This window comes from Pieris brassicae, chromosome 3, assembly GCF_905147105.1.
Source record: "Pieris brassicae chromosome 3, ilPieBrab1.1, whole genome shotgun sequence".
Lineage (NCBI taxonomy): Eukaryota > Metazoa > Arthropoda > Insecta > Lepidoptera > Pieridae > Pieris > Pieris brassicae.
In genome coordinates this window covers 7,312,047-7,334,820 of record NC_059667.1, presented here as the reverse complement: position 1 = coordinate 7,334,820, position 22,774 = coordinate 7,312,047, and the positions used below count along the sequence as shown (strand labels likewise).

The 22,774-nt window shown below is 34.9% G+C and overlaps 4 protein-coding genes across 8 annotated transcripts in view; 3 read left to right on the top strand and 1 right to left on the bottom strand.

Moving 5' to 3' along the window:
• The first annotated feature begins 53 nt into the window (after window positions 1-53).
• LOC123707474 (succinyl-CoA:3-ketoacid coenzyme A transferase 1, mitochondrial) lies at window positions 54-9,667 on the top strand. 5 transcript variants are annotated; one of them, XM_045657540.1, is made up of 10 exons: window positions 54-72; window positions 339-620; window positions 715-910; window positions 1,304-1,422; window positions 1,965-2,105; window positions 2,347-2,767; window positions 3,229-3,384; window positions 4,031-4,152; window positions 4,721-4,891; window positions 9,205-9,667. In XM_045657540.1, the coding sequence occupies exons 2-10, from the start codon at window positions 540-542 to the stop codon at window positions 9,358-9,360; spliced, it is 1,563 nt and encodes a 520-aa protein (XP_045513496.1). In that variant the 5' UTR covers window positions 54-72; window positions 339-539; the 3' UTR covers window positions 9,361-9,667. The 5 variants fall into 5 exon arrangements, with proteins under 5 accessions (XP_045513496.1, XP_045513499.1, XP_045513497.1 ...); XM_045657543.1 differs by having other exon boundaries at window positions 57-72; window positions 519-620; XM_045657541.1 differs by lacking the exon at window positions 54-72 and adding an exon at window positions 123-138.
• A 320-nt stretch (window positions 9,668-9,987) lies between these two features.
• On the top strand, window positions 9,988-12,625 carry LOC123707256 (peripherin-2-like). Its single transcript, XM_045657148.1, has 6 exons — window positions 9,988-10,186; window positions 10,264-10,390; window positions 10,604-10,817; window positions 11,240-11,361; window positions 11,756-11,909; window positions 12,369-12,625. Exons 1-6 carry the CDS (start codon window positions 10,084-10,086, stop codon window positions 12,528-12,530), a joined length of 882 nt encoding a protein of 293 aa, XP_045513104.1. The 5' UTR covers window positions 9,988-10,083; the 3' UTR covers window positions 12,531-12,625.
• Window positions 12,626-13,162: 537 nt separating this feature from the next.
• On the top strand, window positions 13,163-13,823 carry LOC123707703 (39S ribosomal protein L20, mitochondrial). Its single transcript, XM_045657984.1, has one exon. It carries the CDS (start codon window positions 13,301-13,303, stop codon window positions 13,772-13,774), a length of 474 nt encoding a protein of 157 aa, XP_045513940.1. The 5' UTR covers window positions 13,163-13,300; the 3' UTR covers window positions 13,775-13,823.
• Window positions 13,824-15,761: 1,938 nt separating this feature from the next.
• Window positions 15,762-22,774, bottom strand: part of LOC123707056 (pancreatic triacylglycerol lipase-like) — a 35,732-nt gene continuing 28,719 nt past the window's right edge. Inside the window, exons 8-17 of the mRNA XM_045656827.1 lie at window positions 22,295-22,384; window positions 21,893-22,028; window positions 21,455-21,685; window positions 20,915-20,990; window positions 18,962-19,098; window positions 18,743-18,804; window positions 18,331-18,407; window positions 17,685-17,754; window positions 16,810-16,934; window positions 15,762-16,408 (exon numbers count right to left, since the gene is read on the bottom strand). Coding sequence (XP_045512783.1) covers window positions 16,303-16,408; window positions 16,810-16,934; window positions 17,685-17,754; window positions 18,331-18,407; window positions 18,743-18,804; window positions 18,962-19,098; window positions 20,915-20,990; window positions 21,455-21,685; window positions 21,893-22,028; window positions 22,295-22,384 — 1,110 coding nt within the window. The 3' untranslated portion in view covers window positions 15,762-16,302. The remainder of the gene's footprint in view (window positions 16,409-16,809; window positions 16,935-17,684; window positions 17,755-18,330; window positions 18,408-18,742; window positions 18,805-18,961; window positions 19,099-20,914; window positions 20,991-21,454; window positions 21,686-21,892; window positions 22,029-22,294; window positions 22,385-22,774) is intronic.

Here is a 22,774-nt window from a genome sequence, read left to right as displayed (position 1 = left end):
ACCCTAGATGTCGCGAATCAAAGAATTGTATCGTGTTTTGTCGATTTCGACAAACGGTTCGGTTTTACGACGGTAAGTTAATTCCTTATCGTGGTATTATATTTCAAGATAACAATAAAATGGCAGTTATTAACTGAAGTGGGATAAGTAAACATTATGTTTTAAAATTAAATTCAATCCTAAATAATGTGGCAATAATATGAATTATCACAAAATAAACTGATAGTTTACATTTATCATTAGTTTGTACTGCCGGCATTAAAACCGGCATAATTAATGAGTAAATTTATTTTAGTTGTAAATTATAATTTATTGTAATTTAAACAATTTGATTACAGAATACAGAATCCTATTGGTTAGTGCCTGGTGAGGGTGGTCGACCTTGATTTGTTTGATATTTCTTGATAATAATATGAACCTATTTTCGGAGTGTGCGCACAAAACGTATTTTTTAATTGTTTAACAAGGTGATAGAAGTGTGGTTAATTCTTCAGTAATTGTAAACATAATTATTGCAGCCCATATTGAGTTAAATTAAAATGTCGGGAATAACGAAAACCTTTCTTGTGTTGAATATTAAAACAATATCTGGTATTTCTAAGTCAAATTCTTACACAAAGGTAAGTTCTTTATAAGGTCAACTTAAGAATCAAAATTTATTATAATTTATTCCTTACTCGATTTATGAACATATGGTAAATATATTTTTTTTAGTTTATAGGCTGTTCCTACAGTACTGCCTCCAATAAAAGTAAAATATTCTCTAATTTGAATGAAGCAGTTAGTGATATTAAAGATGGTTCAAAGTTACTTGTAGGAGGGTTTGGTTTGTGTGGAATCCCAGAAAATCTTATTAAAGCAATAAATGACAAAAAAGTATCTGGACTAACTATTGTATCTAATAACGCTGGTAAGTTAGAAAAAATTTAGTTCTACATTTTAACAGCTCTTCTAAATAAAATGTTATGTAACATCATAAAGTTATAATATTTATACATTCATAATCTTTGTTTACAAAAGCTGATAATAATTGTAAATTTTGTTACTTGTCACCACCAGCATCTATTTCAAGGATATATACACATATACTTCTCGGCTATTACTGTAAGTGACAAAAAAATCAAAATTTTTAAGTACATATGAAACCTAGAACTTCAAGGATAAACTTATTAAATTAATCTGATGCTGTCTCAGAGTGCACAAGAAAGTAAAAATAAAAACAAAATTTTGCAATTTGATAAAATATAAGACATATATTTTAGTGTTACAACTTGAAACTTAAGATTATTATTATAATTTTCAGGAGTTGATAATTTTGGACTAGGTGTATTGTTAAAAAGTAAACAAGTGAAGCGAATGATATCATCCTATGTTGGTGAAAATGCTGAATTTGAAAGACAATTCCTTAGTGGAGAATTAGAAGTAAGTATTGATGTTATAAATTGTATCTGAGGTAATTACTAAAAAAGATATGCTTATGTAATATTGTCTCTGGTTTATGAATTATAAAATCAAACATACCTCAGAGTTCTAAGACAGTAAATAGAAAAAATGGAATAGGCCAATTGATAAATAAAGACATGTAATTCAGAAATGAACAATAAAGCGTAATTAGAAGTTATCTGTATAAAACATGACTTTTAAAAGTATTATGGAGTAAAATAATTTGTATAAAAATCATTAATAAGTATATATATATATAAGTAAGTAATAATAATAAATAAACAATTTTATTAAGAAAAAATATATTTGTATATGTCAATAATTAGCATATTAAAATACTTTCTTTATGGTCTATGGTTGTGTCCGTTTACAAGAATGGTACATCGTAAGGATTGGTGCGACGCAATGTGATGCGTTTTGGCGCTTATTGATTTTTTTTAACAACAACAGAATTGAAAGTGCAAAGTTTATGTAGGTTTCATAGACAAATAGTTAATAAAATGAATAATATCTGATTTAAGGTAGAACTTACTCCACAAGGAACACTGGCAGAGAGAATAAGGGCAGGTGGAGCTGGTATACCAGCGTTCTTTACTCCAACAGGCTATGGTACACTTATTCACGAAGGCGGCTCACCAATTAAATATACTAAGGATGGGAAGGTAATTTAGTTTATTATATTTTTAGAGCTTAAAGAAAATGATTCTTGAGTTATTTTTACTATCCCTTTTAATTATTTTTAATTTATTAACCAGGTAATCCATTCATTAGCTGCGATAACAATTGCTCTGTACGTCGAGAGCAAACGAGACGTACTGAACTTGCGTTAGAGCTCAGTACGTCATGCTCAACTTGAAGAGTTGTTTTGAAGGGAAATCCTTATAAATATAATATCCATTTCAGATCGAAATACCAAGCGCGCCACGTGCAACACAACAATTTAACGGCATTAACTATATAATGGAAGAAGCGATAACCGGTGACTTTGCTTTAGTCAAAGCATGGAAGGCAGACAGACATGGAAATCTCGTCTTCAGAAAAACCGCTCGTAACTTTAACCCAACAATGGCTAGAGCTGCGAAAATAACAATTGCAGAAGTCGAAGAGATCGTTGACGAAATTGACCCTAATTCCGTTCACACACCCTCGATTTATGTCCATAGAATCGTTTTGGGCGAGAAATATGAGAAACGTATAGAAAGACAAACAGTGGCTAAGAACAAGGAGAGCAAAGAGAAGAAACCATCGGATTTAGTAAGGGAAAGGATTATAAAGAGAGCTGCTTTGGAGTTCAAAGATGGGATGCATGCTAATCTTGGTATTGGTAAGTATTCAATATAGGTGTAATTATTAATTTTTAATAATAATTTTCAAAATCGCGGAATTAGAGATTACCCCTTACAAACTTTACCTCTTTATGATATTAGTATAGATACAAAAATTTTCACAGAATATATAAAATTTAAAAGCAAAGCCAAGAAAGTACATACATATCAAACTTCTTTGCTTTAAGTTTGCGAGTACTTAAACGGAGGAAACCCGTGTCAGAAGTACATCCAGCCTTCCGTTATCCGTTATATATTTTTTTACATCATGATACTTTGACAGTACTCTAAATACTTAATATGAAAAACTTAAAAGTAATTACTATGAACATATTATGTCATAGAAATTTTAAGCTATGGCATCGCACAGCTGCCATGCCGGTTCTTTTTCCCCACAGACTATAAGAAATAAGTTAACATAATATATAGTATAAAAATTAAGACATAATGGAATTTTCAGGTATGCCAATGTTAGCAAGTAGCTTCATTCCAAGCAATATCAATGTGCTGTTGCAATCGGAGAATGGTATATTAGGCCTTGGGCCCTACCCTACAGAAGATGAAATCGATCCCGATCTTATTAATGCTGGCAAAGAAACAGTCACCGTCCTTCCAGGTAAAAGTTTATAATAAAATATACCGCCTATATAAAATAACAAATTTGTCTATGTCTCAAAACTACTGAAATTATCTGTACCTTTTCAAAAAATGGATTTACATATCGTTATTGTAAATACTTAGTTAAAAGATTTTATTATTCTTTTGTTCTGTTTGTTCTGTTCTGTTTCTGTTTTAATTTATATATTTACACTTTATAAAATATACAATATCATTTGCAATTAGAAAAGTACGGTCTTATCGCTATTAGGCGATATCTTTCACACAACACTAATAATACAAATATTCTTATTAGTTAAATTATTTTTAGAACATAGAGATCCTAGTTTCAATACCCAGCGAAACAATAATTTAATAAGCAGTGAATGACCTCAAGTCTCCAAATTAGAACCTTACGAAACAAAGTCACGAAGTTACTCGAAATTAATTGAGAATTCTCGGCCTTATTACATTGTAAGGGTGAGACTCAGAAACACTACTATGACGTCAATAACCATTACATTTTTGACTTACGGAAATCATACTTAGCGCTCTCGTTTCAGATTTTTTGCCTTAATAACTTTAACTTTATTTGTCTCCGATTTCAATATGAAAAGAATGGTAACCATGGTAACAAATTCGAGTGTCTCTTATCACATTTCCAGGCGCATCATATTTCTCATCGGACGACAGTTTTGCTATGATACGTGGTGGTCACGTGGAATTAACGATGTTGGGAGCGATGCAAGTCTCGCAGTATGGTGACTTGGCTAATTGGATGATACCTGTAAGCTTTGTTCATCAATACCACTCTATTGGACTCTTTGTACTTTAGTATTTTTTAAAATTAAAATGGTTAATTCTCTTATACCAAAATTAGTATGGTGTGCTAATATTATAATAATAATATTCATAAAATCTTTTACCGAAGTACAATTTTACTTTCTGTCACTTTAAAGGTTGAGACATAGAATATTCTTTATAATAAAAGTAAGTATTTATTTATAAATAGACTTCGTTTTATTAGAATCTGAATAATATTTGTTTATCATCCGCTTAACGGTACATGAATTTAAGAAATGTTTTCATAGTATTTCCGAGCGCATGTCATTTGTCACTTTGACAATTTACATTAACAATATAAATTTACATCACGTTATTAATATGAAAATAAAGAACCATTTAATCGGATTTATTTATTAGAGAAATATACTCGCATAAAATATATATATTAGGATAACTCTAGCACATTTTTTGCGCAAAGCGTGGCCCAGTCAGCTGCGCAGCTTTGATTTGATTTTAACATATTAACTTTTATTTAGGTCTTATAAGTGAAAAGATAATTTATTTCCTAGGGTAAAATGGTGAAAGGAATGGGTGGTGCGATGGACCTGGTGTCATCACCAGGAACGAAAGTTGTGGTCACAATGGAACACTCGGCGAAGAATGGCGGACACAAAATTGTACCCGAATGCACACTACCGCTCACTGGCAAACATTGCGTCGATGTGATCATTACAGAAAAGGTAATTATTTTAACTGGAGATGCTAAGTTCGATCCCTAGAGAAAAATTGTTTTCGTATATATTTTGAAGGCGTCGGGACGTGACGACCCCATCGCCCACTGATGTGGGCCTGTGACAGAGGTTATTTCACCAGTGCAGTCAGTCAACCCCCTTCCTAGTGGGAGTGCCATGCTGTTGCTTTCGGGCTTCAGCCAATCGGGCAGGCACGACCGGGGCAATACCACTGTCTCACAGAAAACCGGCGTGAAGTGATGCAATAGGTTCATCTTATTGTACTCGCGTTTCGTGCGGTGAGTGAGACTCCCGGAGCCCATCAATTCCCCCCCCCCCCCCCAGAATATGCAGATGCAGTTTAAACAGAGATTACCCCAGGGGGGTACCACACGTTTCCGCTGTGGAGAATCCCCCTCTGAGCGTCCATCATCGGAACAATCAGTATTCGGTGGTGGATGCACAGGCTGCCCTTCGTATTCTGGGGTGGGCAAAAACTGCGCAAAAAACTATAGGTTTCGATCTCGGGGCAAACGGAAGAATTTACCGAAGGCATCCCCTTCCACGCTCTCAGTGGACTTTACCAATGTTAGGGGGCTCAACTCTAATCTTAACGCGGTTCACTTTCACCTCGAAACTGCGAAGCCGGCCTTATTCTTCCTTACTGAGACTCAGATATCCTCCCCGGCTGATACATCCTACCTCTCCTACCCGGGGTACAAATTGGAACATTCATTTGTGCCGCGGGCGGGAGTTTGCGTGTACGTCAGAGAGGATATCTGTTCTCGTCGCCTCGGGTCGCTTGAAGGAAGGGACCTATCTAGCCTCTGGCTGCGCGTAGACTGCGATGACCATCCGCGATTCTACGCATGCCTGTATAGGTCCCATAGCGGGAATACCGAAACTGAGCGACTCATTGAGCTCATCCAAATGGCTACAGATTCCCTGCTCGAAGGGGTTCCTACCGCTGAAATCGTGATACTTGGCGATTTTAACGCTCACCATACCGATTGGCTCGGTTCGGAAACCACCGATCACGCGGGAAGATCCTTTCACGACTTTGCTTTAGCTTACGACCTGTCACAAATGGTCCCTGCGATTACGCGAATACCAGATGTGGATGGTCATAAACTCTCTTTGTTGGACCTTCTGCTGACCTCACATCCGGAGACCTATCAAGTCTCTGTTGACCCGCCATTGGGTTCATCGGATCATTGTGTGGTCCGGAGTACTGTGCCTACTACGCGCCCTCCTCGGCCCCGTTTTTCAGGTTGTCGTCGTATTTGGCACTATCGGTCAGCAGATTGGGATGGGATGCGGTCTCTCTTTGCGTGCTACCCTTGGGGGCCTATGTGCTTTTCGTCGGAAGCTCCAGATTCCGTCGCTGCCTCTGTCGCCTAAGTGGTTCTACAGGGCATGGAACTTTTTATTCCATTCTCTGCGGTGCCGATCGGTGGCAAGTCACAGCCCTGGTTTAAGCGTTCTTGCAAGGCGGCATCGCGTCGAAAGCGAGAATGCTTTAATGCATGGGCGGAAGCGGCGATATCTCGTGATGCCAATACCAGCGAACATAAAAAAGCATATAACTCAGCCTCCAGGTCCTTCAAACGGGAAATCGCTAAGGCAAAGTCAGAGCACATCGCCAGATTTTGCGAGAGATTGGCCCAACTCCCTTCTGGGACCCGAGCCTTCTGGTCTCTCGCCAAAGCTGTACAAGGGAATTTTTGTCAGCCATCGATACCACCGCTGCACAGAGAGGATGACTCACTCGCCCACACTGCGAAGGAGAAGGCCGACCTCTTGGGCTGTCTCTTCGCGTCCAACTCGACTTTGGATGACCGGGGGAGATCACCACCGGCGATTTTGCGGTGTGATAACTCAATGCCGGAAATCACATTCCGGCAACGTGCTGTTCGCAGAGCACTATCTTCCTTGGACAATCATAAGTCGAGCGGGCCGGATGGTATCCCTCCAATTGTGCTGCGTAGTTGTGCTCCTGAGTTGGCTCCGGTCCTGACGCGCCTTTTCCGGTACCTGTACTCGCTCGGCACTGTCCCGAAGTGCTGGAAGACCGCTTCGATACATCCGATCCCTAAAAAAGGCGATCGCTCTGATCCGTCCAACTATCGCCCAATAGCTATAACCTCCTTGTTCTCCAAAATAATGGAATCCATTATTAATGGCCAGCTCTTGAGGTATCTAGAGGGCCACCAGCTGATTAGCGATTATCAGTACGGCTTTCGTCGTGGTCGTTCGGCTGGTGACCTTCTAGTATACCTTACTCATAGATGGGCAGAGGCAATTGAGTCCAAGGGGGAGGCTCTAGCGGTTAGTTTGGACATAGCGAATGCCTTCGATCGGGTGTGGCACAAAGCACTGCTCTCGAAGCTTCCAGCCTACGGGCTTCCTGAGAAATTATGCGACTGGATCTCCAGCTTTCTGGCCGATCGGAGGATCAAGGTCGTCGTCGACGGAGCATGTTCCGACCTTAAACCCGTGAATGCTGAGGTCCCACAAGGCTGTGTTCTGTCCCCGACCCTGTTTCTTCTGCATATCAATGACATGTTGCAACTTAGCAACATTCATTGCTATGCGGACGACAGCACTGGGGATACTCTTTACACTGGCCGGGCAGGTATTTCTCGGGCAGTTGTCGATGAGTACCGGAACAAACTTGTGTCTGAAGTCGAAACTCTACTACGTGGAGTCTCGGACTGGGGTAGACTAAACCTAGTCCAATTTAACCCCAAGAAGACACAAGTTTGCGCGTTTTCCGCGAAAAAAATACCCTTTGTCGCTACTCCTCTTTTCGAAAACACTCTTCTTGAAGCCACAGCCAGCATCGGAATACTTGGCGTTGACATATCGAACGACGTTCAGTTTCGCGGTCATTTGGAGGGAAAGGCTAAATTAGCCTCCAAAAAGCTTGGTGTGCTCAGCAAGGCGAGACGGTACTTCACTCCGGGCCACCGCTTGCAACTCTATAAAGCGCAAATACGGCCCCACATGGAATACTGTTCTCACCTCTGGGCGGGGGCTCCCCAGTACCAGCTCCTTCCACTTGACCGTATCCAACGAAGAGCGGTTCGAATCGTCGATGACCAATCCCTCTCCGAGCGGCTCGATCCTTTGGCGTTGCGTAGAGATGTGGGGTCACTCTGCATCTTCTACCGCATTTACCATGGAGAGTGTTCAGAGGAGGTAATTGGATCCTGCAGCTGAGTTTCATCATCGGACGTCGAGGCAGAATACAAAATTCCACCCGTATCACCTCGACGTCCGCCGTTCCACGACCGAGCGTTTTTCTAGGCAATTTTTGCCGCGCACCACCGCTATGTGGAACCAGCTGCCCACTGAAGTATTTCCGAACCAATTCGACTTAGGGTCCTTCAAGAAAAGAGCGTACAAATTCTTAAAAGGCCGGCAACGCACTCGCGAGCCCTCTGACTTTGAGAGTGTCCATGGGCGGCGATATCACTTAACATCAGGTGAGCCTCCTGCCCGTTTGCCCCCTATTTTATAAAAAAAAAGTGTTACAGGATTTTTCATAAATCATACCAATCACAAAATAGCTTTCCTTGCATTTGTATGTAAAAAAAAATTGGTAAGAAATACTCTTCGCGCATGTGTATGTACACACTGCTTTCGATTTTAGTTCTAATCATTGAACGCTACTCAAGAACAAACATTTATTGTTAAATAAATTATTGTATTGGGTTAACAATTATAGAACGTGGTATTTGTTACTCAAGTCTCACTTCAATATGGAGCCCAAGTCAAAACTATTGAATATTGAAACTATGAAATCAACAACGCCCTCTAGGTCACGTGACCATTGACATACAAATTCATATTGGTCACGCCTGCCGCAGATTGTCTTTGTCTAGGACCCTTGACAACTCAATAGAATTAAAAATAAAGTTATACGTACGCAACGTTATGCTGATCATGCTTTGCTTCCATTTTGCCACTCAAAAAACACGTGTGTGTACTTACATACACGCGTTAGAAGTTATACTTCTTTGGCGTAACAAGATAAAAACTTTTACACTTTCGCCTTATTCTACGTTTGTAGAAAAAACGACACGCATTATCTAGATAAATTAATTTTATTTAAATATCACAAAAATTATATTTCTACATAGTTAAATAAAAGGACATTTTTTATTTCAAAATGTTATTCGGGGTAAAAATTTACTCTCATCATGTTACCCTAACGCGCCCTAAGAAGTATAACTTCAAAAACCTTTTAATTGCATTATATATAATTTTTATTTTTTAACGATTTCTTTGTCAATTTATACATAACACATACATTTCAGTGCGTCATGGAAGTTGATAAGGAAAAGGGATTGATTCTTACCGAACTTGCCGAAGGTGTCAAAGTTGAAGACATTGTTGCCAGTGTGGGCTGTGAGTTTAATGTATCAACCAATCTCAAGAAAATGGGCGATATCACTCAAATGGATAAACAATAATTCATTTATAACGCCAAATATATCAGTAACTGTAATTATCTAAGAAAAAGTTAGAGTTTCTGAATGAATATTTTTCAGGTGCTTTTAAATTGCCAAAATATTTTAGGAAGAAAATGTTTGACATGTTATCGTAAGTTAGAACCCACGAAATGGCGTTTGGTTCCTTGAGAAGGTCGCACTGTAGCACTAGACATGTAGGACATTTTTTGAGATAATTATTACATTTAATGAATTTACTGAGTCTCTAATATATACAATTTATTTTTAAATCTATACCTAAAAATAAGTGTATGTTTTATATTCTTTTATACAAACTGTTATTTTTTAAATGAAAAAATTTGAGATGATTATACATTTTTTCACTGATGAGTGAATCAACATGTTATATTGTTATAATTTTATTAAAAAAATAAAGCATTGTTATATTTTTATTTTATAGATTTTTTTATAACCTATTTTAGACCCATATATGCCATGTTTGGCAATAGTCAAAACTCTTAATATGAAGCAAAATCGTAAGGATATCTGTGATGATCCATTAAGTAGTTACCTGTGTTGTTGGTTCACCGCATACGTCTTAAATTTTTCTCTCACAATGTCAAAATTTGTAACACTGACATGTTTTTGCAATCAGTATAATCTGTCAAAGTAAACATATTTGCAATAAAATATACTATATATATAAACATTCATTAAACGTGTTGATATTCCTTGTTCGGTAAAATGGAGTGGAATAGCCCAAACCATCCATTTTTAATTTGGGCATCAACGTTTTTATGGCTTATATCTATATTCTCAATTCTATGGTCTTTATTATTACTATTTTGTACGTAATATTTTTAATGTTCTTTAAAATAAACGAACTTGTTTATTTGAAACTGAACTCCATAACATTGTTTTCAGGTGTTAACGATCTACTATTTTTGACTGGAATGGATTTGGTAAACGCGGTTGTTCTTTTGTCTGGCTTGATAATGTTACCAACGAATATATTCATTTTAAATCATATAGCAAAGGGAAAGAAACTTGAGTAAATATAAACACATTCTATATATTTAATGTCAAGTCTTTACAGCTCTAAATAATACTTTAAAAAACACTTAGCGCTTGTAGACGTAGGGTATACGTTTTTCATAAGCACGAGTCATAGCCCCAGTTACTTGGAAACTTACCCCTACAATTCACGCTACGTAACATTAGCACTGTCAAATTATGAATAGTAAATATTACACATTTATTACAGCCTCAGATTACGAGTATTCTGTTGTCCGTTATGGCAATGCATTCTCTGGATAATTATAATCAGCTTTATCGGTGTCGTTTTATGCATACACAGATTGTACATTTGCCAGGACTTAGTAACTAGATTCTTTGCAAATAGTATGAAGAAGTATAGAAGTCATCCAAAATACAAACGCTTTATTGACTTTCTTCAGGTGTATTTGCAGTGTTGTGGGGTAAGATTAATTTATTATAACTTCCTAGACGAAACTCCGTAACACTACATACCAATATATGTGTAGAATAAATCATTTTGGTTATGTATAATCGTTGTATTTCGGTACGATGGTAATGAGAAACGAGACTAAGCACTAAGTCTGTCTCGCGTGTTTTAAAAAATTTACTGGATGTTGACATATGGGAGTAATAGTTCGCGCTAATTTTTCTTTCCAAATCTCACTATGCCGTACTGGGTTCTCAATATGTATTCCGTACGAGCGAGTAGTGATTGCACATAACAATCACACTAACGAAATACATACTTATGTAAACAAATTTCCGTTTAACTTAAAATGCTTGTTTTATATAAATTTATTGTTAACGTCATTTTTTTTCAAACTGCTCATTCAGCTGTAGCAAGATAACGTGAATATTTCAGTTGCATTCCTATACAGATTGGTTTAAACATGACTGGCATGACAAAGTTCGTGATTATGACTTGGAACTGTCACAAGATAATATGAGCTTGAAGAAGGAAACTTCGGATAGTGTACCTTTGAGGTTAGGTTTTCTCTTGACATGTAATAGCTCGAATTTTCCGTGGAGTGTGAAATGTGCGTTTAGTACGAAAATCCTGAAAACGATTTCTGTGTGTGTATTCTGTGAGTGATGGCCAACGCATTCCCCTAAAATTAAGCAAAACCTAATTCCACAGACTGTTTCCTACGATTTCACATAGCATTTCTTAAGCTCATAGGTAATAAGCAAAAATGTATAAAAAGAACATACAAGAACATGATTGTCTTTGATAGGACTGATCATTATTAATATTGTAAAGTAACTTCAATATTTTTATTTATCAATTTATTTTGTTTTAGGTAGTATATATATATATATATATACTACCGTATTAATAAAAGCAGTATAATACTAAAGCACATTATTTTTTTTGTAGTTGCTGTAAAAGTGGCTCGTGCGTGTCCAACTTCCTTGAAGAGCTTGGTACCAATTCTATAAATGAAAATGGTTGCGGAAGTACAATGTATCGTCTTATAATTGTTTCAATGAATATGCATCTCCTTATCTTTGTAGCTGTAATTCTTTTAGAGGTATATAGTTGACAGTTGACACAACTAATTTTTTTATAATACTTTTTTTGCGAATTAGCCAAGAATATTAAATATATATATATATATATACCAGCAAGGTCGACATAAAAGTAATTTATAAATTATGACTATAGAATATGCTCAGTGATAGCTTCAATATGTTTTCTTTATTTTACTACTTAAACAAATTAGTGTTAATAAGATAGGTACCTAAACATTTCTTATTTTTATCCAACGTCCTTTGGGTCCAAGGTAAGCCGATATTTTCCTTAATAGTATGAGTGATTAGTAATTGCGGATGTAGAAAGAGAAATATTTTGGTGAGCGGCCGTGAATAACACTCTCAAACAAATACGGCTCTTAATCGCTTTAATTGTTTTAGTATTTGTCTCTTGGTGTAAGTAGTATATATTTTTTAAACCCCACGCTTTGTATCTTTTATATATATCTCTCTTTCAGATACTAATACTTCGGTACGTTGCTATTTATTCCTCGAATGGGGCCCAAACAAAACTAATTGACAACATAATGCCCGTCAACGAACAATTTGATGTTTCTAGTGATTCGTATAACTTACATGAACACAGTGAAAATGGCAATCAATACGAAAAAAGCACATAATAGTCTAAACCATCATTGAATTTCTTATTATTATCTCATTTATTTGTCGTTTATTTATGAGGTTGTTACTCGTATTTTGGTAACTAAATGGCATATTTAGAAATTCGTGTTTTTTTTTATGACTTTAAAGTATTAATTAAGTTTAGTTTAAGCTAATAAACATAATGGACCATAAATAAATTTACGTATCGTGACGAATATTTGAATTAATAATGAATAATAATAATTTCTCTAGAAATGGCTAATAGCCGCAGTTTCCAAGGTGCCACGGGTCTTTGGGCCAAACCTATTTTCGTCACGTGACCAAGTGTAAGCTAATGTCATTTTCACAAATATACATTTGGCGGTAGTGGGCTACGCCTGTCGCAGAGTGAATGTAAAAAAAATGATAATTTAAAATAAAAGTTATAGATAAAGTATTGCTAGCATACTAACAAAAACGACTGCCAACCTACGTAAATTAATGCGACAAACGTTGTTTTTACGCATTTGGATAGCGTTAGAAGATAAAGAAAGAATGACATTAGCTCATGCTTTCTCACGTGACCATTTTAATGCAAATTCGTTAGGGTCACGCCTGGCGAAAAGTAGGTTTGTCTCAAGAGAAGTATATTGTTTAATGAGGCAGCTGACAGATTTTTAGTTTTGACATTCACTTCAGCCTGCTTCGATATTTTCTTCTGTGGATTTGTTTTTATTATGCTCATAAAATAAGCGAAGTAAGAATACAATTACTTATTTTAAATACTCAGCGGTAATTTCGGCGTAAAATGGTGTTTTTAACGTTATCAAACTTGATAAGATGCAGGGGACCTGATGAATTTTGGAGGAAGAGGAAAATTTTTAGGTTAGCAGCTCATTTTCTAGGTCGACGTCGGAATACTTATTCAGTAGCTGTTCGAAATGTTCATCGCGCGCTAGTATACTCAACCAAAGCCCGTGCTTTAAAAAAAGAAGATATGAAAAATTTATGGGATACGAGAATTACAGCTGCTTGCGAGCAACAAAACATCACCGCATTTAGTCTTCGAGAAGGTTTAGAGCGTGCCGACATATTGCTGGATCGAAAATCCTTGTCTGATTTGGCTTCTTGGGAACCTAAAACTTTTGAAAGCCTGGCAGCAGTTGCAAAACAAAAACTTTTCTTTGATGGTTTTGTGGACACTACGGACAAAAAAGAACCCACTGGAAATGATATAAATCTTAATAGTGTTTGGTTAGAAGGATTAAAAGATGGAAAATAGTTATAATATTATATTTTACAATATTTTAAGAATAAATAGTTACTAGATACTACATAGTTTTAATAATCTTATTAACTACTCATATCATTTTTGAGTTGCTTTGTCAATTCTTTTTGTTTTTCTAGAATATATAAATTTTCTATCTTTCTTCTTTGTTGTCTTTCTGTATCTCTGATGACTCCATCATGCATCCTTTCCCTGAATGAAAATTATCATTTAAATATAGCAGCAATAAATTAAAGGATTGTGTGTACAACAAGTGTTTCATAATCTAAGTTAATAAAATGCCTCTAAGCATCTATCTAGTCATGTTGTATTTCATTAAATATTAGGTTACACACTTATGTTTTTATATTAATTAAGAAGTTTTAAATATTTATTTAGAAATTATCACCCAAATTTGTAAAGGTTATATGGTGCTCACATTATGTATCTGTGCTTGTGTGCAGATTATCTAACTATATTTTAAGCCCTTACTATTTTTTATAAAAAGAGGAAAACATTGGAGAGCTATTTAAACACAAGTGGCAATAATTTATCCTTACGATCAATAAACATAGTCATCATGTTCACCACAGTAATAGAATAATTGAAGATTGATTTATGTTTCTCAGGTAACTGAGCTGACTAAAACAGGATACTGGATTCACAATTAGATAACTTTGTTTCTTAATGAGTGTGATAATCAAAAATACAAAATATTTATTTATTTTTATAATGAAGTTAACATTTGATATGATTTAACATCCATTACATAGAAACAGTACTAAAAAATAAAGAATAAATTTTCTTATTTTATTTCAGAAAATTATAAGAAATGATTTACTATATATGTAACTTTCCTAACAAAAGATTGAATTATTACCTGTCTATTTGTTGTTTTACATGTACATAGGCAACAATTCCTGTACTTATGATACAGGATACTCCTAATACTAGTTTTGACGCAGTTGATGACATTATCCTGCTATTCGCTTAATATTTTGAAAACTGTACAGTTCACCTTGGCTAATCCGACCGATTGAAAACAAGATATTTCTAAGTATTTTATATATAATACCAATTGCATCTAAATATTAATACAATTTTAATTAAGAATATTAACTATCAAATTCATTAAACATATACTGACTTTTATTTTATATCTTAGATTTATAATGATATCTTACTTATACTTATCATAAATCAATTATTAGTGATATTAGATTTGTGTATTTACCATGAAGTTTTGACAAATTACTAATATCAATTGAGTAATAACCTAATAGCTTGACAATTGACCAATTCATAAAGAATGTAAGTCTTTATAGTGGTGTCAGTGTCAACTCATATTTTTATTGGGATGGTTTGCAATGTGTCAAAATAGTAAGTAACTGGCTACAGGTTATTTGGTATTTAAATAGTAATTTTATGTATTTTATTACGATAACTAGATTTTTCAGTTTGGTTACTTTAATAATACTAACATTTAATAAAAATACATAATATAATTAAATGTCACCGATTTAGTTTGGGTTTTCGGTATTATACCGAATAGGGTTAAATAATTATTTTAATTAGGTACGTAATATTTCGTTAGACGATCAAGAAACAATGATACTAATCTTATGCGTGCACAACATTTTAGAACTTAATTTAATTTTAATTAACAAATAAGAATCCTATTTCTAGAAATTTCTGTGAAATAAGAAATACACATATTTAACAAGATAGAATATTCTTTATTCAAGATAAACAATCATAATATAACTTACAGTAAATATTTACAAGATTATACAAAATAATTAATTCAGATTCATTTAATTAGCCTCTCAAAACACTTTAAAATATAAAAGGTAAACCAACAATATATCTTCCTTAAGATGTCTCATAACATAAAGTATTATACAATGTATTCGTATTTACTATAAAATATACATACATATTACTGCGTATGATATTATCAAGGCACATACAAAATAAACACAATATAAATAAGATAAAGGAATGCAGATATTTACAGCTTTATTACAATAATTTATAATTTAGAGTCTACCCTGTAACACTAATATCACTGGTAGTTTCTCGATCACAACCAAATTGTTCGATCATTAAAGCTTTTCGAGTCACTAGTGTAATTGTCCATATAGCGAATTTTGGGGCCGTATACGAACCTATGCGCCTTGTGATGTGCAGCCCAAGAGCATGTACAGCGATAACGTTGCTTTTTAATCGGTTCTGTGTGTTTAGTATGGAGACGGAGGCAGCATTTGTGCTTATTAGCACGTTGCTATGCTTGTTAGGTGTACTAAATTAGATAATAAATGTTTAGAAGATATGAACTCTACCGGTACTTTGTATTTTGCTAAAGATGCCGTTTGCAAGTAATTTTTACTATCATTTTCCTATACGTTAGGCTACGTTAGGCTAAAAGTGTAGCTTTGTACTAATTGGAATTGAAATCGTAAGAATGTAAAGCCTTCTTAGCAGAACATAGTGTATCGCTCAGGTGGCCCGGTTGTTCTTTCTCCATGGCACGTCTCAATTGGCTACCTTCCGCAATTGTCGTAGAAGCTTGCGGAGCCTCTGTTTGGAATTTCAGCGAATTCTCTTTTCGGCGTGCATAATTTACTGCTGAAATCTACATTGCGTTTCCTGTAAAAAGTTTGAGGGTATTAATATATCAGATACGGTATCACCAAGTGACTTGGCAAGCTGTTGAGTTTTGTGACTTTTTTTGTACATCTTTTCCATTAACCAAGATTAATTCCTTATCCAAGAACAGATCATTGATTGACAGATCCGATTATTGATAGTGGACCTATAGTAAAATAATATTTGTCTCTGTGACTCAACAACTTAAACCATGGTATTTAGGTAAAGATTTCAAGCTAAAAAAATTAATATTTCAAGGCGGAATTCACAGAATGCTGAACATACAAAATGATATAAAAAAACAGAGGCAGAAATTTGTCAACCCCAATATGAAAAACACATGTTTAAGATAAAATACAAATGGTAAAATGGCGAATAATTGAAGTACTGCTAAAATTTACCCTCTACTAGGAAGTTCCATTTGGTCAACTATTACGTTCTTCACGTAGAGCCGGTCGTTACACCACAAAATGCAAAGAGATCGTGGTTCCAGTACATTCATATCATACTCCCACGACAACTCCACCTGAAAATTGTTTAATTTAATTATTTAATTGATGAAGTATAAAATATTATATATATATTTACTGCGTGTGTGTTTTTTTTTATATTGTGTAACTATATAGTTACTATTAGTTATAAATGTTTCTCTGTAGCATCTCCAAATTAATTACTATTATATACTTAGGGGTATACAAAATTACAACATGGTCAAACTGCTTTGGTTACAAACACTATGACCATTTTCTATATAAATATTATGTATCTGTCGCAGCCAACTAGTTTAATAAGCCGTTCAATTAACAGACTAGGCTCTTTACTAAACATTGCCGTTTAACTAGCGTAGTGCTTGTAACAACAATTAATATATAAAGTTTACCATCGGCTCGACAGACGTTGTCCTGCTTGATATTTTAAGCGATTAGGATATTAAACAACGTATGAAAGTACCGACTGCATCTGCCATACAAACGCATACAAAAAAAAATTCAAATCGATCCAGCCGTTTAAAAGGAGTTCAGTGTTCAGATTTATATATATATATATGTAAGCTCTCATATCCTATCTTTTAAGTTAGAACAAACTGCACATGGTGTGCAAATTTAATTCAAATCGGTTAAGTAGTTTAGGAGTCCATAGCGGACAAACAACGTGACGCGTAATTTATATTGATGAAAAAACCTCGGATTTGATACGTTCACGCAGTAAGGTAACTAAATGTAAAGTTTCTTTTGAGTCAACTGTTATATTAAGATGCATTATTATGTGTACTTACTTTTCTAATTTTTCCTCCTAAATCCATCGGATGCGTAACAACAATTGTGTACGAAGTACCATGTTCTAATCTGCAATTAATAATTAATAGGATTTGAAAATTACTAAACCATATTAAATGTCTATGTGAAAAGGCAATATGAGAAGGTTCCATTTCCATCCAATAGGAATTTATTTTAATGTGTTTTGTTCCCAAATACTTGTTAACTATCAAATATTTAAAGACATCAAGAACTTTCAGAATTCCATCAAACTTCCCGTTAATATGGTTTTAATGAAATTTGTTTGTTCTAATTTTTCTTACCATAAAAACCTTCAGAGTTCGAGGAATAAATAATAAAAAATACTTGAATTGGTCCAGCCGAGTTTTGCGCTTAGCGACATATTTCTTTATTTTTTTTTATTTATATATATATAGATTTCAGATTTACTCTATTACAGACACCTATAGTAGAAAATATAAAAACTTCTTGAAACCTATGCTACCCGGTTATTATTAATACCTAATCACTTTAATTACATTAGGAGTTTAGGAATTTTCATGTCAAGATATAAGTATAACGTTCGCGAATGTAACTTTAGTAGTATAGGAACTAGGACTACTACGCATCTCACTTACTGAATTTCCGGGAACTTATAGAACTTACTTGACATAATTTGTAGGCGTTAAATCCATACCACGAATGACCCCCTTCTCCGACATCAAAGTGACTTTTAGAAATCCCTGTAATCATGAAAACAATATGTGTTAACTGACGAGACGTTAGAGTTTTAATCTGTAGTCCAAAAGCCCTCAGGCATATATGCCTTATTCATTTCTATGAAGCAGTTAATTTTCTGCGTATTTTCTGTTTCTGTTGTAAAATAGGTTCACAACGTGACCAGCCAACTGTACCTACCAATCCAAAACAAAGATTTACGCAAATTACTAAGTTTTTTATGCGCCATGTTAGTTTTTTGTATTTTTATACTCTATGATTTTCATAGATTAAAGAGAGCACCCAGATTGGCCTACTTCGAATGACAAAAATGTGTATTTAGTGTAAAAATATGTCCAACCTGAACCCAGGATTCTGCACCCTTAGGATTGGCCAAATGAATTGAGACTTTGTAGTGCCGTTCTGAAACAAACATATATTTTTATTTTATATTGGCTTCACAGATTACTATATTCTTTATATTGAAAATTATGTCACCGTTGTTTGAGTCAAATTAAGTTAAAATATACAAGCAATAATATATGAAACACCGAATATTAATCTTGATAATCCAACTTACGACAGTAAGGTAGTTCTTTTCCAGTGTTAAGGAAGTACTTGGCACCAATTGTTTCCTGCTCCTCAGAAGGATAAACTTCGTTCTCAGTCTCATTATCTTTATTCGTGATTAATCCAGGTGAGCTGTCTGCATGGAATCTAGAAAATAAATTATTATCTTTTACCAAAATTTATATATTTACTAGCTAGCAAAGGCGACAGACTTTGTTCTGTCAAATAGATTTGGAATGTGGCAGTTTATTGTTCCTACCTATTTCATAGTTAGCGCAAAAAAATCTCCTGAACAGAACCGTCACCCTAATGATAGGGCAGTGCGTGAGGGTCAGCTCAGGTGACGAAAGTATCTTCGCTTCCACAAACTTTGGCCATCCTTTTGGGACCCACTAAAAACCCCGACTGGGATGTCTGCCAAAGGGCTTCAAACTAAGAGGCGAACTTAAGGTTCAAACCTGATTGGGAAATAATCTAAATGGACAGTGGGAACCTAAAGGTGACAAATATTTAAAAAGTGGATGCCTCAATGACATAACATAGAGATAGACGGGTTAATAACCGATGTAATATAAAAATAATGTAATAAAAAGTATATACGCATTTAAAGTAATCGCTTTATTGTTAATCAAGTGAAGCATAAATTAACAAAAATCAGTTTTATTTTCATTGTAGTGCTTTGTGATATACAATGTTTTTTGTTTGATTACCTGGCGCGACGCAAACAAATTTGATGGTTTTCCAACACGGGAACAGGCAACATACCGTTGACCATGTGGGAAACATGGGTTTTCTAGATTAATACCACAAACATATAATGATTGCCCCTGGGACTTATTTATGGTCATAGCAAAAGCAAACCGCACTGGAAACTGTAGTCGTTTAAATTCAAATGATATATCAGTCAATGGGATGCATGGTATCAAAACATCTTCTCCTTTTAATACTTTCCATTTAGTATAGTTGCTTCTATCACGTTGTTCAGTATTTTTTTTATCGCTAACCGTGTGCGGTTGCAAAGACGCGGTTGGTTGATATTTCGCAACATTATAACTACCGATCCAACCTTTAATTGAAGATTGTGAGGTATAAATAAATTGTGTCACATTCAATAATTAGTAGGTAAACGCTTTTTTAACGCGCTTTGTTTGACAGATGTAATGACGTGGAAACTGATGCATTTTATGTCGCCTTCCGAAACTAAAACAAAAGAAATAATATCGCGAAGCCAACCAAAATAAAAATCAGTACTAATGATCTATAGCTCTCACATTTTTTGAATATTCAATTTGGTCGGGTTCGCGATATTATCACTTATTGTGTTTCGGAACGCGACATTGCTTAGACAACAGTGAGTGCTTGTAATTTAATATGAATTTTATTGAATAGCAATAAAGTTCAAATTGACTCTACATTTTATTTACAAAACGTTTGTATGGGAAAAAGAAGAGGGCTCTTTAAGGGTTTCCCGGATATTATTCGAATTTTTCTCGCCGTAAAAACCATCCTTAGACTTCAACGAACAATTAAAAAAAGAATTAGTACAATTAGTCCAGGCGTTGTAGAGTTATGCGCTTACCAACACATTTTGCGATTCATTTTTATATTATAGATCATAATAAATATACTTTTTAAAGCCTAAGTATCAAATATTATTATGAAACTACAATTACGATACAATTGTAAAACACTAAAATTAATTATAAATACCTGTTACAGTATTGTACAATACAACAATATTTTATGCTGGTAACATTTCCTCGCTTTATTGCGTTATTTATGTTATAATGCCGAGCGATAAAAATTTCGCAATTTCGAATAACGAATATAAGAAATTTTGCTTTACTCCGAAAAGCAAACCTTAATTTAATCTTTATATGTTTTATCTAAAATCTTCTCGTGTTAATAAACGTATATTCATTAATATTTGTCTTTTATTGAAAATAGTAACTTTTATACCAACCCCATAACGGCGCAACCATGACCGCAGTGAAAGCATTTTCCGTCCAGGAAGTGTTGATATGATGGACATTGGTGACCTAAAACATTTCAAAACTAATATTATCTTTATATGTAATTCATAAATAACCAGGTTCATCGAGTAATAACATTTCTAATACTGTTCGTTCTTGACTAGCTGGTTGTACTATTAATTGCGGGTACACCATAACACGGTATAATAATGCTATCAAAACAAAAGTAAGATCCACACAAAAATTACTTTGCTTTATTATCTTGCGACTATTTACTTGTATAAGAGAGTTTTAGCTAAGTGTAATTTTCAACCATGATGTTAAAACCCTTCTAATTGTTTATTGATAAATTGTTTTCTTTTCATCATTTTGATTTTGGTGTGAATTTGTACATAACTGGCTATGTTTTAAACCCAAAACTCGTGCTAAAGGCACAGAAGTATTACCTATTTGCATATAACGATAGGAGACACTGAAATGTGAGCGAAGAAAGATGGAATACTGTACTATTATTGTATGGGAATAATTACCTATATAAGGACATTTTCCATTGATAGATTCTGTAAACAGCTTAATAGCTCTTACATGATTACAAGCAACCAGCACCCTGGACGCTTCTTCCAATCCTTGCTTAACTAAGGTAAGGGGTATCAACGGTCCCTCAGTCAGGTCACAACCTGGTTGCTCCTTTCCATTGTTAGGGTAAAAATCTAAATGACCCACGGGTTGTGACATCCCGTATCCTGCCATAAACACAAAATCTGTCGCACGCGTGGAATAACGGTGAAAAATTAGTAAGAGCAATAGAAATATAATATATATTCATGTTCAATGACCTAAAAGCTGAACAGCTATATATAACATATAGGTTAGTATATTAGCAACAAAGCGGCAATAACAAATAATTTATTAGAATGATGGTGATATATTGCGGGTTAAAAAGCGTTAGACAGGTTTATATGTATTACCTAAGAGGAAGATGCTTTTCCCGTCTGTATGTATGACATCAACCAGTTTCGCATCTGTTGGGTCTAGTCGCACATTTGTAGGCATTCCTTGAAAATAAGGTTCAGCAGGATCAAGTCCTGTAATTCTTCCTAAATCCTAGTGAAAAATAAGCTAAATCAAAGGCAATATTGTACGTGAAAACAATGTTATGTGTTGTTCGAAAAAAAGTTATAGGAATAATGGCATTTGTTTTTTAAATATTTTTATTATAAAAATTATATGATTACATTATTTATAGTCGGAATTTTTTTATAAACTTCCGTGTTTAATTAATTACAGAATTTTTAATTATTTATATGTATAATGTAGGAACAATTGCAAGCTTTTCGAGCGTGCGTTACTAAAACTTCCTTTACACTCACCTGAATTCTTTCACCAGCATAACCAGCCGTGTGAGCTCCAAGAGAATGGCCAATTATGTGTACATCGAGTGGGTTTAGGCCGTGCTCCTTCTAGAAAATGATGCAAAAAATGTTTTTTTTTTTTTTTTTATTAAATAGGGGGCAAACGGGAAGGAGGCTCACCTGATGTTAAGTGATACCGCCGCCCATGGACACTCTCAATGCCAGAGGGCTCGCGAGTGCGTTGCCGGCCTTTTAAGAATTTGTACGCTCTTTTCTTGAAGGACCCTAAGTCGAATTGGTTCGGAAATACTTCAGTGGGCAGCTGGTTCCACATAGCGGTGGTGCGCGGCAAAAATTGCCTTGAAAAACGCTCAGTCGTGGAACGTCGGACGTCGAGGTGATACGGGTGGAATTTTGTATTTTGCCTCGACGTCCGATGCTGAAACTCAGCTGCAGGTATTAATCCGAACAACTCCTCTGAACACTCTCCATGGTAAA

Excerpts from the sequence above, each read along its gene's own strand:
- LOC123707474 (XM_045657540.1), top strand. The coding sequence starts at position 540 with ATGTCGGGAATAACGAAAACCTTTCTTGTGTTGAATATTAAAACAATA. Across the intron at positions 911-1,303 it reads TATTGTATCTAATAACGCTG|GAGTTGATAATTTTGGACTA; the intron begins GTAAGTTAGAAA and ends TATAATTTTCAG. Across the intron at positions 2,768-3,228 it reads GCATGCTAATCTTGGTATTG|GTATGCCAATGTTAGCAAGT; the intron begins GTAAGTATTCAA and ends TGGAATTTTCAG.
- LOC123707256 (XM_045657148.1), top strand. The coding sequence starts at position 10,084 with ATGGAGTGGAATAGCCCAAACCATCCATTTTTAATTTGGGCATCAACG. Across the intron at positions 10,818-11,239 it reads TGTATTTGCAGTGTTGTGGG|TTGCATTCCTATACAGATTG; the intron begins GTAAGATTAATT and ends TGAATATTTCAG. Across the intron at positions 11,910-12,368 it reads TAGCTGTAATTCTTTTAGAG|ATACTAATACTTCGGTACGT; the intron begins GTATATAGTTGA and ends TCTCTCTTTCAG.
- LOC123707703 (XM_045657984.1), top strand. The coding sequence starts at position 13,301 with ATGGTGTTTTTAACGTTATCAAACTTGATAAGATGCAGGGGACCTGAT.